The sequence below is a fragment of the Xyrauchen texanus genome, chromosome 42, assembly GCF_025860055.1.
Source record: "Xyrauchen texanus isolate HMW12.3.18 chromosome 42, RBS_HiC_50CHRs, whole genome shotgun sequence".
Taxonomy (NCBI): Eukaryota; Metazoa; Chordata; class Actinopteri; order Cypriniformes; family Catostomidae; genus Xyrauchen; species Xyrauchen texanus.
Window position 1 is genome coordinate 32,812,263 of NC_068317.1, and position 18,634 is coordinate 32,830,896.

The window sequence follows — 18,634 nt, forward strand, 5'->3', positions numbered from 1 at the left end:
CTTCTAGTGTGTTTTTATATATCAAAATACTTATATGAGTTTCTAGGCCTTTGTGTGAGCCAGGAGAGAGCATATGAGGTTACTAAAAGTGTTGATGCTGCAGAGAACACAAAGAATGGTATACAACCTTGAAATACAGGATGTACTTCTTTAATCAGTTATTATATGAATGGTGTCTTGTATTCTTGCAGCTGGTGTTTTGCTGTTTCTGTTAATTAGTAGTATTTTGACATATATTCTTGATGTATTTCCTTTATGCCGACACGTATCTCTAAAATATATGGTGTGTCTCATTAAAACACAGGATGCACTTCTTACAAAAATACTTTTAATAAGTTAGATATCTCTTATATGATATGTTTTCTGGCATGGTGTTTTGCCTTGATGAGTTGAGAATCATTGAAGCTTGTATTTTCTTTCATTAATTAAATGATACTGTGTATGAACAAAACAAGGCCGCCTCATTATGAGGGTATACTGAAATGTAGGGCAAAGGTAAAAGGTATGTGAAGGGGACATGGCTGTTTTTCTCATACACAGGTGTTTCTAAAATTAATGCACTCTTACCATGAACTATGACATATGTCAAAAATAAGTGGAGTTACCAGTTGATGTATGTTTTTTAAAAATAATTAGATGGGGATTTGCCACCAATATTTAATTAGCGAGGGAAATAAACTATATTGGTGGCGAAGGAAAGAGATAAGGGTAATTATTCTATTGGTCAGAGATAATGGGCAAAGAGATAACAAAAAGGTATATAACTGAGAACTTAGGAGGATAGAGTCAGGACAGACAGCTGACTGGACTCATGTTTGTTGATTCTCAATAAACTGAACTTTGGCATCTGGAACTCAAGACTCTGAGAGTTTTCTTCAACTTAGAGAAAATCATCGCAATCTTCCACGACATATCTTTGGCGCTGCGAGCAGGGTTGGCACTGAGGTCAAGGGGACAGAGGTCGCTGGTGGGACGGCTGCACGAATCGCACAGAAACACCGGCGCCAAAACTGAGGTAAGCATCTTTGCTTAAGGTGTTTTTGCGTGATCTGTGGTAGCAGTCCCAGTAAGTGGCTTCCCTGAGACTTTTGCCAGTCCGAACATAGAATAATTCGAACTAATTGGCTGAAATAGAAACGAGTTCCAGATTTCAAACAAATTAAGGTGGGGTTATTTAAGAAATATTGTTTAAAGAGTCAAGAAGTGACTGAATGTTATTAAAGAGAGTTGAGAAGCAGCTCTGGGCCTGGAGGTGAGTCGAGAAGCGACGACGCGTGAAATTCCCGGTTAGGTGCATTTATTCAAGGTTTTGCCAGAAGAGTGGCTGAAAATCCTGTACAGGTGAAAATCCTAACTCGGGTGGTTGAAAATTCGCGTAGAAATTCCTCCAGGTGGTAGATATAGTGATTTTTGAAGTATTTGATGAAGACCGGACTGTGCAGAAAACAAGGGGTTGTTGAACTATGTGCATGTTTGAGGTGATGAATAATGAGCATGACTAACTATGTTGTTATTCTATGTGCACTTACAGTACTAACTGCACTGTTCATGTGTTTATTCAAATGCATAATTATGGTGTTAATGATGTATTGTGTGCAGAGGCAAAAGATCACAGAGAATCAGGTGCAATGAGGACAAACTAAGTGAAAATAAAAGTAGAAAATGAATTGAAATAGTGAATTAAATAAAATAATTGTTGAAAAATTATAAAGACGCAAAAAACACCTGATTCTCTGATGCCTCCCTGCCTTCCTCTCGCTCATTGACTGGCTGGATAAACGGCCCCATGAGTGAGAGGAGGGGAGATTTAGAGGTAGAGAGATAGAATAAGGCAAAATGTTTTCCATTACAGTGAACAAGACTAGAGAATATGCAGAGACAAGCAAGCTTTGTAAGGGTTGGAGATCAACGCAGATCTGAAGAATTGGAAAGAGCGCTGATAGAGTCAAAGGGAATCAGCGATCATTTTTGGAACGAATCAGAGTACATAGATTACACAGGGCAGAGGAGAGAATTAACTGAAAAAAAGAGGAAAGAGCTAGTGAGAACCTTAACTGAGGTGGTGAATTTAGAAGAAATAGAACAAGAGTGGCCATTTGTTAACTGGTTGGAGGTTGCTGTTAGGAATATAAAGCTTAAACCATTTGTGGATCACATAACTACACTCTGTCAAACAGGCCATGTAGATGAGATAGACATATATAGGGGAAGACTGAAAGTGTCAATAAGGGAGGTGAAGATTCCTTACCTAAAATGTGAAGTGGCTCATTATTGGGACACACTGGAAAGGCCAGTGGGTTTGGGAGTAACTATCTTAAGGAATGTGGCCATGGAAGTCACTAGTGTATTGAGGAGGGTGGAAAGAGAAAGTAAGGTGATATTCTATAAAAATGACAATGGAGAAAGGGTACCAGCCACCACAATTGAGGGAACAATTGAGAGATTTGAAGTAATGATCTATTTGGAACCCCCAGCAGAAATAAAACAAACATGGGTGGAAATATATAAAAGATAGTTAAAAAACCATCAAAGGGTTGGATAGGGAAATATAGACATGCATGATATAAAGCAGAATGCAAAACTTAAGTGTGTATTGCCAATAAAGACATAGAAAATGATACATTACTTATGTGAAAACAATGTATTGCTTATGCTGAGATGAATATGTAACCAAACATGAAAAGTATAATGCATGATAAAGCAATAGTTAGAAAAATGAATGTATTAGTTTAGACACTTATAACCATGCTGTATGTATAAGAAACAAGCAATGTATAAGTATGTTAACCAGATCAGACTTTGTACTCAAGTTGTATGTATAAAAAAGTAAGTGATGTATAACCACTTCTAAAAAAAAAAAAAAAAATCTTGTAATTCATAAAGTAAGATTGTATCAACAAACATAAAGCATAAATAAACAAATAGTTGGTTTTGAAAAGAAATAAAGTGAAACCATGTAAGTAATAAAAGAAGGAACATAAGCAAATTATAAAAATAATGCGATAAGAAAAATAAAAGGGAATGACAAAAGAGTATAAAGAAAAGATAATAAAGAACTATGAGGAAAAGAAATGATAAACAAAAGATATATATAAGGAATATATGAATAAGTATTAGTTATAATAAATATGGGTTTTTGACATTAAATTGAATAATCCAAAATATAGCTGGTGAGATGCAGACAAATAAGCATAATTGTTAACTGTCTCTCTCTCTCTTACAGTAAGTTGGAGACTGAGTGCTGGAGGGGAGAGAGGGGAGGGGCTGCTAGAGCCAGAAAAAGGAGCAATGAAGGGAGGGCTTTGAGCACACACACACACAAGAAAAAACAGAACAAGACTTTTTTCCTGTCTCAGTTTTCCTCCTGAAATAGGAATCATAATGTGGAAGTAAGCTGTTACTAAATTTAAGAGGAGACTAACTGAGAGAAGAAAATAAATAAAATTAAAAAGATTAATAACAAAAATATAGGGAATTAGTAATTTGTTTCTGGACTTATGAAACACATTAATAAGTAATAAGAATAAAAGGGAAAAAGGAGAAGGGACAAAAGGCATACTACATAAAAATGAAAGAGTCTTTTTATCTAGAATAAATGTGATAAAGTTGAAAAGCATATTACTGTGAAAGCATGAAAAGAATGCCAAATAAAATTAACCTCATATGTTACTTTCATACACTGGGCAGGAGAAGTAATTACAACAGGTCAAGAGTGTTGTGGAAAAATCTGGAGCAGTGATTTGATAATCCTAAGGAGTGACATTATTCTGGACACAAAATAATCCGTGTGGACTGGCACCAGAAGAGGAATCAACAAAACCACTGAGAAAGACACAAGTAAAAAGCGGTATTGAAAATAGTTAAGAATAAAAGAATTCCTCAACCCAGAGAAAGCCCAGGAGAAGTCAGGGGTCGGATACTTTTAGTGGTCCTCGTCTGACCAACCTGGTGAAGATTAGCATAGAAGAATAAAACAATCTGGGGTTAAAGAGGTACCGAATTACTGTAAAAGAAAATATAGAGAGATAGTAGAATGGCACCAACACCATTGGATCAGATATGCATGGAGTTTCCAACATATAGGGAGGTGATAAAAGAGGTGTCTAAGAAATGGGAAGGAAGAACGAAGGGGCTGAACACAAAATGGCCAGCAGAGGGAACATTTGATGTAGGGATATGTAGAGAAATGGAAGCATTGATAAAAAATTATAAACCAAAGGATAAAAGCCAGAAGAGGATAATGAAGCGGGATAGAGAACTAATGATGCTCCATATGTTTAAAACCAAGGGGATAGAAATAATAAAACAAGAAAGGGAGAGAAAGAAGGTGGATGAGGAAACAGGAGAGAGACCCCCTCCCTATGCACCAACAATGGAAACAAAAGGGGATTTGCAAATGCCCATGATAGAGTTTAAAGGAGAAGTACGCATGGCCGGAGAAATAGAAGTCAATGAGAAAGTGCCAGTAGAGCAAAAAGAAAAGCCAGCAAATTTATACCCAACAGCCGATCTGAGAAGCATCTGTAGTGATGAAGGAGCAATAGGACCAGAACAAGACAGCATGAAGGGTTCAAGGACCCCGATGTGGGAAGAGCCAGAAGGATCAGATCGAGAAATCCGCCCAGAAATGTCAGGTCAACAGAGAATGAGGGAAGAGATAAGCAAACAATGCCAGGAAGCAATACTGGAGGGAATAAAAAGGTACGCAGAGCTGCAGGACGAAGAACAAGGAAAACAAGAGCAAGAAAATACATCTGAGGAGGACGATCTAATAGACCTTGAGACAGATGACGACATAACAATACCATTGAAAGTGAAAAGAAGTGCAGAAAAACAGCGGCGAATGAGGAAAGAGGTGACCAACATCAGGGCCAAGTCACTAGAACTATTGAACTCCATGAGGAAGGAGGAAGAAATGCTGAAAAATACGAGAAGGTCAACAAGAAGAAAGGAGCATGTTGCTCCAGATATAAACACCCTGAGACATCGGACAAAAGGGAAGATGAAGCAAGTCACAGGACGGCTTTACATTGAAAGCGTGCCAGAAGGGACTACACAAGCATGGCAGAGAACGTCAGGACGAATGGTCAGAACTGATGCGGAGTCTGATGGAGGGGATAATGAAGCGTGGCAAGATGAAATGGAAAAACCAAGTGGACTACATAACAAGATGGCAGCACAGTGTCCCATTATGATGAAGGGACAGTATGACTGCTATGTGCCATGGGCCAATCATGATCTCGAAGGACTACTGGCAGCTCTTCCTGACATCTATGAAGGAGCAGGAAGATGGATTAGAGATGTTGAGGAGCGAGCAGTAGGAACTCAACTGGCCCTGGGAGATATTAAAGCACTGCTTGCAAGATGCATTGGAGGAGGCAAAATGGCGGAAATACTCGAAAAAGCCAAAGTGGGAAGGGCAGCAGATACCACAGAATATGATGAGATACCATTCAGCAGATGCCGAAATAACATCTGGAAGGCCCTAAGAGAAGAATTTCCCACCAACCTAGACCCAAAATCAATAAAAGGAGAGCCACTGGGAGCAACTGAAAACCCGAAAGCCTATATCGAACGAGAGCTAAAGAGATGGAAGCTGGAAATGGAAAAAGATCCAGAAAAGGATCCCTGGATGACAGCAGTGTTCGAACGGCCATAATAGAGGCTATGCCTACACCAGTAAAGGACAAGCTGGAAGACGTGGTGGGGTTAACTACCAAGACACAGAAAGAGTTCTGTGCCCATGTAGTACATGCAGTGGAACAACACAGACGGAGTGAAGAAAAACTAAGACAGCAGGAGAAGGACATACGTAAGAAACTAGAACAATTGCAGCTGGAGGAACTAACAGGAAACAGGAAGAAAATTCAAGCAGCAGTAAAAGGAAAAGACGCATCAACCTCCGTAATGGCACCAGTAAATACAGCATCACCAACTCCAAGCAGTGCACAGGCTCAAATAACTTCAAGTGGAATGGCTGCACCTCTGGTACCTGGCGTATCACCTGTGCCCATGTATCAACCTGTACCAACAATCCAGGTAGCACCAATGGCTCCTGGGCCAAGTGTTCCGGACCAGATACCCATGCAGAGTCAGGCGATGCAACAGCCTATGCCGACTGTAATATATCAGTTCCCCGATCAAATGAATAGAAGATGGAATCGACAGTATCAAGGGGAAGAGGAAGAGGACAAGGACGACAGAACTATAATAATGGCCCAACAAATGTATGTTGGGGGTGTAACAGAGTGGGACACCGAAGAGAGACTGTCCCATGAACCCCTGGCCACAAGCACACCAGGCAGACACCAACAACTGGCAACAGGACCCCCACCAGCAGCAGCAGCAGCAGCAGCAGCAGGCCCCAGGTCCCGTCAATCCATGGCGTGGACCACCACAAGGTTACTAGGGCTGCCCAGAGAATCCTACGGGGAGGGGTCAGCTTCCAATGATATCAACTGATGCTGATCAAGAACCAATAATGAAGGTTAAGATAGAGGGAAAAGTAACACCTGTTATGTTAGATACTGGAGCCACCTTTACGTGTATAAGTCCAAGTTACGCCTCTCACCTCCCCGGTCTGGAAAATATGTGAAGACAGTAGGATTCTCGGGACAAACGCAATTGATTCCAATGACGGCTCCAGTAAACATAGAAGTAAAAGGAAAAGCAGTAAACATCCCAATCTTAATATCAGAGAATACACCAGTGAACTTATTGGGAAGAGACGCTATATGCAAAATGAATCTACAAATATGGTGCACTCCAGAAGGAATCTACATTGACAACAGAGGGGTAAAACAAATGACCATGACAAAATCACCTGAACCTCAATATCCACAAGCAAACGTATATTGGCTGGGAAATCTAGGAAAAGCAGTGGGCGACACAATAGACAAATGGGGAAAATATATTAGGGCACAGTTAAGGGATCCAAATGTGCCTGGAGCAGAGCATCATTGTACATTAATGTACGATGAAACAAGAAAACCAGAATTGGAGGAAAAATGGCTGAATGAAACAAAACAGCAAGAAATTACCTTGACGTCAGAATACATAGTAATTGGAGAGGAGGGAGCAGCTCTCAAGGTAGAAAACAATGACTTTTTAGACAAATGGTTTCAGATACCGGACTCTGTTCCACATGTAACAATTTATGTGAGCAAAGGAAGGGAACAAAAAGACTTAGGACAAATGATGAAGAAAGCAGAGAGGATACATTGGAAAGAAACAGAGAATCATCTTATCATGGAATCATCAGATAAAACATTTCTAAAGATCATATGTGCCACCCGAATGATAGGAACGCCTAAGGTAGTAGTTATCTCAGCCTGCAGAAAAACTAGGCTCAAAAATGGTAGAACTGATGGCAGAAATGGAAAAGATGGTGCCAGAAAAACTGTGGTCACGCCATGACACTGATGTAGGGTTAGTACTGTCAGCAAATCCAGTCCAAATAAGGGTAAAACCAGGAACCCAACCTCCACGAAAAAAGCAGTACCCAATTAAGCCTGAGGCAATATTAGGGATTGAAAGTACAATTGAAGGGTTGCTTAAAGCAGGAGTGCTAGTAGAAACATCAAGTTGTTGTAATACACCTATATTACCGGTAGCAAAGGCAAATAAGACAAAATGGCGATTAGTACATGATTTAAGGGCAGTTAATGAGGTAGTAGAGGATTGGCCTGCAGAAGTACCCAATCCGCATACTCTGCTGACCAATGTTCCCCTGCTGCAAATTATTTCACTGTGATTGACTTGTGTTCTGCCTTTTTCAGTATTCCCTTAGCAGAAGAAAGCAGACAACTCTTTGCATTCACCTATCAAGGTAAACAGTTCACGTACACACGTTTGCCACAAGGATTTAAGCACTCACCTCATGTGTTTAATCAGGTATTAAAAACAGACTTAGAAGATCTAAGAATGGACAGCACATTGATCCAGTATGTAGATGACTTATTGATCTGCTCACCAACACTGGAGCAGTGCCATCAGGATAGTATTAAGGTCCTTACTAAACTAGCTGAAGGGGGTCATAAGGTATCAAACGATAAGCTACAATACTGTTTACCCCAGGTGGAGTATCTGGGACGGATCATTGCACATCAGACTAAAGCAATATCACCAAGCCAATTGGAAGGCATAAGTAAAGCTCCACAACCACAAACAGTGGGGCAAATGATGACCTTTTTAGGTATGACAGGATTTAGTTCAGATTGGATAGAAGACTACGCTATGAAAACAAACCCCTGAGAGAACTAATGAAGCAGACAGGACAGCAAAACCTTAGAAGTAGGTTAACCTGGGGTGCAGATGCACTGGTAGCATTTGAAACACTAAAAAGGAACTGCAAACAGCACCTGCACTAGCAAGTCCGGATTACACCAAGCCATTTCATTTGTATATAGCAGACAGAAAAAGTGGTTATGCATCAGCAGTACTGATGCAGGAGTCGTGCAGTGGGAGACGAAAACAACCAATAGCATATTATAGCACGAAACTGGACAGCGTAGCTCAAGGATATCCGCCATGCTATCAGGGATTGGCTGCAGTTTACTTTGCGTATGAGAAAGCCTCTACAATAACTATGGGATACCCGGTAGTGATTTACACTCACCATAAGATAATAGAGTTAATAGAGAGTGGGAAATTTGTACTAACACCGGCAAGGTGTTTAGCATATTCAACACTGCTAACCTACCCAGATGTAACTATAAAAAGATGTACCACTGTAAACCCAGCAAACTACATTCCCTTGGAGGACGAGGGCACACCGCACGATTGTGTGGCAAATTCATTAGCATTTACACGATTGAGGCCTGACCTGGAATCAACGCCTATGATTGAGGCTGAAGTAGAGTACTTTGTCGATGGATCTTGTTTTAGGGACTATTTAGGAAATCATGCTGGGTTTGCTGTGGTAAGAAAGCAGGGAGATTCTTTTGTGCCTGTTGTGGTTCAGCATTGCGAACAGCCATGCTCGGCACAATTGGCAGAATTGAAAGCACTGACCAAAGCCTGTCTGCTTGCGAAAGATCAAAGAGCAAATATATATACAGATTCTGCTTATGCTCATGGAGTGTGTCATCTGTTTGGTGCAGTGTGGAAGCAGAGAGGTTTCAAAAAGAGTGATGGAACACCGATTCAGCATAAAGACCAAATAATCAGATTAATTTCGGCAATGCTGAGTCCAAAAAGGTTGGCTATCGTGAAGTGCCAGGCACACAAAAAAGGCAATGATTTTGTTATTAAAGGAAACAATGCTGCGGATGAACAGGCCAGAGAAGCGTCAGGATGTAAGGTTGCAATAATAGCACCGCAAGTGATATTACAGGTCCAGCCAAGCCTAGCAGACGTAGCTCGAATACAGCTTCAAGCTGGTCAGCCTGAACTAGCACAATGGCAGCAGAGGGGGCAACAAGGGATGTAAATGGAATATGGAGGTCACATGAGGGACAGATATTGGCTCCAGTAGCACTTCTAAACATGCTAATTTCTGATGCACATGGATTTGATCACTGTGCAAGAGGTGAGGTGGTGAGGAAGATAAAACAACAGGGTTACTGGTCACCATACTTACAGGCCTCAGTAGATGAGTTTTTAACTAACTGTGAAATTTGTCAAAAACATAATGTTAGGAAGGGTACAACCGCTCCATTGGGACACATTCCAGCACCAGAGGGCCCATTCAAACACCTAGTAATGGACTATGTAGATATGATAAAATCAGTCAGAGGGAAAAGGTACATGTTAGTAATAATAGACAGATTCAGTAGGTGGGTAGAAGCAGTACCCTCAGCCGATCAGGGAGCACAAACAGTGATTAAATTTCTGACAAGAGAAGTTATCCCGAGATTTGGAATACCGTCGCAAATTAGCTCAGACAATGGATCAGCATTTATTCAGAGAGCGTTAAAAACGGTAATACAGCAGCTGCGAATAAAACAACGACTAGGATGCGTCTACCATCCGCAGTCTCAGGGGATGGTAGAGAGAGTAAATGGAAACATCAAGGCAAAAATAGTGAAAATCTGCCAAGAAACAAGACTTAATTGGGTTGATGCGCTTCCACTGGCATTAATGAAATACCGCATGCAAACAAATAGGATTACTAATCTAACCCCGCATGAAATGTTGACAGGACGACCTATGCCAGTGCCTTATCTAAGAGGACCCTATGAGGGTCCATCATTGGAACAACTAGAAATGGAATTGAAAGCATATATGAGACAATTGACGGCAATACATGGAAAAATCTGTTTGCAGGAACAAAGAAGAAATCCTAGGCAGGAAGAGAATGAACCTTGTTCAATTACGCCTGGAGATCTTGTGTACCTGAGGGTGTTTAGACGGAGGTGGAATGAGCCACGGCGGGAAGGACCTTATGAAGTGATACAGGCGACCCCAACGGCAGTGAAGGTAAGAGGAAGTAATACATGGTATCATTTGAATCACTGCACTAAAGTACGCAGGAGAAACCTTCCACAAAATCAGGAACCTGAAGCAGAGGAAGCAGCGGTGCAGCAAGAAGAGGACCAAGCCCACGAGGTTGAAGAAGACCCACAAGTACCAGATAGAGACGTTGAAGAGAGTGACGAAGAAGAAGAAGAACGACAACCGAACGTAGGGGACGAGCACACTGTGGAAGAGGCAGAAATTGAAGGACGTGCCACAGTGGAGCAGGACAGCACAGAAGGAGAAACGGAAGTACATGACGCAGAAGAACAGGAACAGGAAGGTGAAGAAAGAGAAAGACAGGAAGAAAGTACTCGCCTTGCTGTACCAAATACAGAAACAATTGAAGAAGATGGAGCAGACCAATCGAGGCATCCGTGGGATGACCTCTTGTCAGCGGCAGAGGAAAGGCTGGGGGATGAAGGAGGTACTGTGGATAATGATATTGATGATATATCTGGGACAGGTATTTCCCCCAATACAGGGCCTACCGGGGAAGCAGCACAAGAAGACCCAGGCTCACCCGGTGAAGGACCGTCAGAGCGACCATGGTATGACGATCTCAACACAATCAACACATCAGACCTTATGTCCCTTTTCCAACAATGAGCAGGAACAAGACGTCACAAAACAATTAATCAGACAGAAGAGAGCCTCTGGTGCATTAAGCAAAGATGACACAAAGAAAGACAAAAAATTAATTAATAATCGCTCGACACAACACCAACCAGATAGTAAGCCAAGTGCAGCTGACCAAGGCAAAACAAGGCCATCAGATTTAATATATGATTCGGAACCTATTGAGACAGCAGGAGTAGAAGAATTATTACAACATGCAAATCAAAACGACTGGTATAAATGGGCTAAATATACGGTTAAGCAGGCAGACATGACAAATTGTGTAATGTGCTCACCCTCACCGTTGAAGAAGTTGACAGTAGTTCCGAATCAGTATGATTACAGACACTGCGCCAAGTATTATGCCAAAAATTGTGGAATTAAAGGAAGAACAGTGTTCTGCCCAGCGGAATGTTTGGCTTTCCTAGGTCACCCAGAATATGAAAAGTATAGTAAGCTGCTAAGATGGGGAGATGAATGTAGGAAATTAGATGTACGCGTGGATAATAAGAATAGAGAAAGTCCATCATCATTTACGATTAATCAACAACTGGAATATGAATGCTTTAACAGGACCAAGGGACAAAATAATGTAGGACAGTTTAAGGGCAATTGCGCAGTAATATGGCATTTAGACGAAGAAATGTTTTTCAACGATAATGTAATCAGATTTGGGGGACCACGTTATGCAACAGCAACATTAGGACAGAACTTTACTGCAAATATAACCCCAGGATGTTTAGGTGTAGTGGCGGGTCATTGCCTTACAGGATGTGAAAATCAAACCTTAGTATCTCCTTCGATAACGATTCATCAGGAACAAACAGAAACCATAGCGGACTACTTTTGGTTATGTGGGGGAGGTCAGTTGAAAACCTCTCTACCTAAAAACTGGAAAGGGCTGTGCACTAGAGTCAGGTTACTACAAGAGGTAACTATGGTAGAGTGGGATCTCTCTGAAATCCAAACTGCACCAAATCCTCTTGTAAAACAACAGGCAAGGGTGAAAAGAGCGTACTCCCCAGATCCGGATGTTTATTTAGATGCAATTGGTCAACCAAGGGGAATACCACAACAATTTAAAGCTAGGAATGAAATTAAATCAGGCTTTGAGTCAATATTTGTATGGGTAACAGCCAGCAAAAATGTAGAATGGATTAATTATATTTACTATAATCAACAAAGGTTTATAAACCATACTGATGAGGCATTGGAGGCATTAGGAACCCAATTAGCGGCAACTAGTAAAATGGCATGGCAAAATCGTCAAGCACTAAATTGGTTATTGGCAGATAAAGGAGGAGTATGTGTTATGTTCGGAGCAGATTGCTGTACATACATACCGAATAATACATCCCCAGAAGGAGCTTTTACACAGGCAATGAAAAAACTGCATGACCTCAGGAAGGAAGTTACATCTAATGCAGGAAGAGATCAGATGTTTGGCAAATGGTTTGAGGATCTGTTTGGCTCATGGAAATCAGCACTAATAAAGTTAGGGATAATAATAGCTGTAGGACTGGCCCTATTCGCATTGCTGTTTTGCTGTGTCATACCAATTATCAGATCACTAATGGTCAGAACAGTAGCAAAGCAGATGGTAACGGTCTCAATGATAGCACCAGCCCTAGGGGTGGAAACTAGATATTGCACTGTTGGGCCTGGATTGGATGAGCTTGATGAAATTTACTAAGAAGCAATCAAGAAACAACACTGAAATTTGAGGGAAATTTATTTTTGAACACTTTTCTCATGTTTTTGATAGTAAGGGAGATAGCATGACTATTATACTTTCATTTTACATAACAGAATACATAGCATCTCAAGAAAGGAGTTAGAGGGTTTTTTGTTTGTTATTTTTGACATGTTCCCCTATTACTTTCAATATAACCCATTACTTACGTTAACAAAGTTTATATTACAATATAATTAATCAAGTAGAAGTAGTATTGATGATGATTTTGTTCAAGAAAATATAGTTGTGAAGTAATTGCTAAGAGAAGACATACAAGAGCAACATGTGAAGACAGGAGCGACGAGCACCTCAGTGCTTGGCTGCAAGAGCAAATAGACTCAACTGGTGGTTTAAAAACCCGCTGTCTGCTCCAACACACCACCAGATAGCGCTCAGGCTACCGGAATTGTCTGTGAGTTCCTCTGGCAACGAAGGATAAATATTACTATGGTACTTTTTACTAGTGTTTTGTTAAACATATATATATCTTCTATTTAATGGATAATCAATTGTACTCTACATCACGCAAGGCTTTACATTTGCATGCACATGCTTATTACAAATGAGTTTGATTTTTGTCATCCACTCCCCAGGAACAGTGGTAGCTACTGGACTGGGATCTTTTACTCCTTCTTGGTCAAGTGTGGGGGGAGATGTTTGGTCCCAGGTCCTGCAGAGTGCAGCCCCATATAGACAGCATTGGATAAAGGACTGGTGTAGCCACTTTTGGCTGCAAGTTGGTATGGGATTGGCTGGCTTGTGTGACTGCACTCTGGTTTAAGGGAAAAAGAGTGTGAGACTTTTTAAGTCTCAGAGGAGGGAGTATATTGTATATTTTTCAAAATCTTCTAGTGTGTTTTTATATATCAAAATACTTATATGAGTTTCTAGGCCTTTGTGTGAGACAGGAGAGAGCATATGAGGTTACTAAAAGTGTTGATGCTGCAGAAAACACAAAGAATGGTATACAACCTTGAAATACAGGATGTACTTCTTTAATCAGTTATTATATGAATGGTGTCTTGTATTCTTGCAGCTGGTGTTTTGCTGTTTCTGTTAATTAGTAGTATTTTGACATATATTCTTGATGTATTTCCTTTATGCCAACACGTATCTCTAAAATATATGGTGTGTCTCATTAAAACACAGGATGCACTTCTTACAGAAATACTTTTAATAAGTTAGATATCTCTTATATGATATGTTTTCTGGCATGGTGTTTTGCCTTGATGAGTTGAGAATCATTGAAGCTTGTATTTTCTTTCATTAATTAAATGATACTGTGTATGAACAAAACAAGGCCGCCTCATTATGAGGGTATACTGAAATGTAGGGCAAAGGTAAAAGGTATGTGAAGGGGACATGGCTGTTTTTCTCATACACAGGTGCTTCTAAAAGTAATGCACTCTTACCATGAACTATGACATATGTCAAAAATAAGTGGAGTTACCAAGTTGATGTATGTTTTTTAAAAATAATTAGATGGGGGATTTGCCACCAATATTTAATTAGCGAGGGAAATAAACTATATTGGTGGCGAAGGAAAGAGATAAGGGTAATTATTCTATTGGTCAGAGATAATGGGCAAAGAGATAACAAAAAGGTATATAACTGAGAACTTAGGAGGATAGAGTCAGGACAGACAGCTGACTGGACTCATGTTTGTTGATTCTCAATAAACTGAACTTTGGCATCTGGAACTCAAGACTCTGAGAGTTTTCTTCAACTTAGAGAAAATCATCGCAATCTTCCACGACAGGAACGCTGTCGGTCAGAGCGTCGGTCAAACTCAGGTCTGCCATGATTCCCACTGCAAAAGGACAACACTTCATTTATATGCAACATCACAGTAATGCAATGTTTGAATTACACACTTTCATACTACTCTCACTACTTCTGAAGTACATAGTACTGTATGTATACAGTGCGCAGAATGTGTTTGATGCATGGAACACACATGCAGAGCCTGATCAGACACAAGGGTGTTGTTTGGTGGCCCCGGAGCCCACCTCGACTGTCCAGCCAGTCACCCTTGTGAAAATGGTGCTGGCCGATGATCCAGAAGCCTACCTCGATCTCTTCAAAATGACGGCCAAGGTGTGGGAATGGCCACCTGACCAGTGGGCGGCCTGACTGTTGATGTTACTCTCTAGGGAAGCGCAGCTTGTGGCCCAATAGCTCCCCGCCTCCTCGTCTACGCTGACTTGAAGAGAGTCATTCTGCAGCGGGTTGGCCGGACCCCTGAACAGAGCCGACAGCACTTCTGCGCCCTGAATCTGAGCAAACATGGCCGCCCATTCCCCTTCGCACAGTAGCTCCGGGACGCTTGCTGGATATGGTTGCTGGCGGAGGAACCTCGCAGCACCCAGGACATCGTGGACAAGGTGGTACTGGAGCAGTCCATCACCCAGCTGCCCTGTGGGATGGCCGAATAGGTCCAGTGCCATCGCCTGGCATAGCTGGAGGAAGAGATCCAGCTTGCCAAGGACTACATGATGGAGTTTCCGGGAAGCAGTGATCCGGAATCTCTCTCTATCTTCCCTACCCACAAACCCTGCTTCTGCCCCTCCTCTTTCCATCCCCTTCCTGCCCCCAGGAGGCTGGCCGGTTCTGTGCCCAGGTTTCCTCCCCACTTAGGGGGTCTCCACCCCTGTCTCGCCTGCCAACTCTGCCTCTCTCCGCTATCCCACCCAGGTTGGCTAGTCCGTTCCCATGGGTGTAGGAGAGGGGCCTGGGCCTGTCTGTTTGAGCTACGAGGATCCAGGGCATTTCCAGGACCATTGCCCCATAATGGAGGTGGGTACATAGGTCCGTATTTCCAACGCTCCAAAGGTCGCCCCGATCGAGCTGGGGTGTATAGCGCAGAGAGGATACCAGTGAGTACCCAGGGGGATACATATCAAGCTTTGGTGGATTCTGGTTGTTCTCAAATCTCCATCCACCAACATTTGGTACAAGAAGGGGCACTGGGTACAAATTGGCAGGTGAAGGTGCGGTGTGTTCATGGGGTATTCACACATATCCGGTGGTTACCATTGAGATACTATTCAGGGCAAGAAAACAGAGTGGAGGCTGTGGTTATGTCCCGCCTCACCCATCTGCTAATTTTGGGGACGAATTGGCCTGATTTCAAGAATTTGTTTACGGAAATATGTGCGGCTGGGTCTGTGAAATAATGCCTCGGTGTGTGACATGCTAGCTGTCATCTGCTAGAAAAAACATGTGTGATGCTCATGATGGAGTTTTCTGTGTATGAGCAGTTAAGGCCAATGTATACTTGAATTATACTAATGAACATCACAAAAAATATTTGTTGGTCAGACGGTCTCTTCCTGTCTAAGTGGGTGGTTCTTCTCCAGAATTAGCAGCTTATGTGGACCCGACTTCACGCTGGTAGGTAAAACTCTGACAATGCAAGACTACACTGAGGTGATCTATGGTCTCGGGTTAAAGCAGGAAGTGTTATTGTTGGCTGTGAACCTAATCTGTGCTGGAGCGCATCGGAAGTCATCAAGTTTGAACAAAGGAAGGAAACTGGTGAAAAGTGGGACAATTTGATTCGATATACTCAACCTAACATGGCGAAAACTTACACAGCTCTATTCAACAGTCATTGTGGGTGCACTTTGTCTTTGTTTGGCCATTGATAGACTTAATCCCATTTAATCTACTGCTCTACAACAAATCACTGTTGTGTATAAATGCGTATACACACACACACACACACACACACACACACACACACACACGCTGCTCACATGCATTCCATAATCTTCTGCATATGAGTTGAGATTGAAATGTTGGTGTGTCAAGAATCCTAACACTCAAAAAAAAAAAGTTATTGGGGTTTATGTGAAGCTTGACAGTGTAAATGGAGTGCAGCAGTGTGCAAAATTTTTTTTAATTATTTTTAACGATAACTTATAAACCCTTAAAAGACAGACATGAGCTCAGAGGCCGTTAATCAATGCTATATGCTTCTGTAGAAGCCCTAAGCTTGTGCCATTTCATCTTAAGTTATTTAAAATAGTGTTTAATAGCAGGACTCCTGGTGAAGGACTACACTACCCATGATCCTGAGGGAGAAAATCCTCCACCTGCAGCTCCGCCCACTCCCATGACGCACTATTAATGACGCAATCGAGTCGCTCTACCTACACTCTCAGACTACTTTTATATTTGCATTTATCTGAATATTTATACTTACAATCAACAACTTTAAATCAATAGTTTTAAATATTTTCATTTGATTATGTCATTCGCAATGCTTCATGGGATTGTAGTGCATTCGCTCATTAAAGGCAGTAAGTACACAGTCTTGTACTTTTGCCTTTTTGTCCAGTTTTCAAATACTTTTTTGCTTTAATTAAAAGTTTGCGATGAGCTGGTTGGTTCATGGCGCACGACTCTTTTGCGAATATCCCAATGGAAAAAAAATTATTTAAATTTCATAACAAAATTATATCAAATTGAAATAGAGCAATCTTTAATAAAATAAAAATATATATATATATATAAAAAAAAAAATATATATATTTTAAGTTCTTTTTATTTAATGTTGTTGAACATTACAAAATTAAATTTGATGGAATTTTGTTATGAAATTGAAATTAATAGGACACACTAACCAGCCATGAATCAAATGCAGGCAGGTGTCTATTTATTTTCGGTGTTTTTTTGTCTCTTGTCAATAACAACTGAATAGTTTTCTTTACCCCGTCATATGGCCACAAGTAGAACCGAAACTGCATTTAGTCAACTTGATATTTTCTTAGCATGTAACACCTATAATTTAGCAGCATTGATAACTCCACCCTGACGTCCCCAGTGAGGTCATTAGTTGTTTAAGAAACAGCATCAGTGACAGGGGGTCTGGGTATCTCAGCGAGTATTGACGCTGACTATCACCCCTGGAGTCGTGAGTTTGAATCCAGGGCGTGCTGAGTGACTCCAATCAGGTCTCCTTAGCAACCAAATTGGCCCGGTTGCTAGGGAGGGTAGAGTCACATGGGGTAGTGGTTCTCGCTCTCAATGGGGCATGTGGTGAGTTGTGTGTGGATCGTGGAGAGTAGCATGAGTCCCCAAATGCTGTGAGTCTCCGCGGTGTCGTGCACAATGAGTCACGTGATCAGATGCGCGGACTGACGGTCTCAGAAGCGGAGGCAACTCAGACTCGTCCTCCGCCACCCGGATTGAGGTGAGTAACCGCGCCACCACGAGGACCTACTAGTGGGAATTGGGTGTCCCAAATTGGGAGAAAAAGGGATCAAATTTATAAAAAAACATTTTTAAAAAAAGAATCAGCATCAGTTGATGCACAAGTGGCAAATACACTTAAAAAAAAGTCAATTTAAAATACAGACAATACGACACAGCAAAAAAGTTTACAAAACTTTACAAAAAACAATTATTTGTTTCTGGATATTTAATTCTTACATATTAAGACGGTTTACCTAAATAAGTATTTAAAAATTGTTAAAAACACTTAAATTAGGCTATTAATTTTTTTATTTTATTTTTAAACTTGAAGGTAAAATGCCATTTGTTATTTAATATTGCATAAATCTTTTATTTACTTATTTGAATATTAATTTTATAAAAAAATAATAAAAAAATAATTCAGCTCAGGTGGCCAAAGTCTACCCAATAGAAAAAGGTTTTGCCCAGTGAAAACATAAATGAGAGCAAATACTGATTGTCAGTTTACTACAGGTCTGGTCTTCGTCTTCTAAATTGGAAATTCATGATGACTGCAACTATAAATTTACACTTTCACTTCAACATTCTGGTGTGGAAGTGACTTTCAGTTTCACATCCAGCCACCTA

At 41.0% G+C, this 18,634-nt stretch overlaps 1 protein-coding gene across 5 annotated transcripts in view; it reads right to left on the reverse strand.

Annotated features, from left to right (window-relative positions):
* The window catches only part of LOC127634975 (microtubule-associated protein 4-like), a 99,313-nt gene that overhangs the window by 67,155 nt on the left and 13,524 nt on the right, over window positions 1-18,634 (reverse strand). For all 5 annotated transcript variants that reach the window (XM_052114759.1, XM_052114761.1, XM_052114760.1 and 2 more), the window contains exon 2: window positions 14,566-14,618. In XM_052114759.1, coding sequence (XP_051970719.1) covers window positions 14,566-14,610 — 45 coding nt within the window. In that variant the 5' untranslated portion in view covers window positions 14,611-14,618. The remainder of the gene's footprint in view (window positions 1-14,565; window positions 14,619-18,634) is intronic.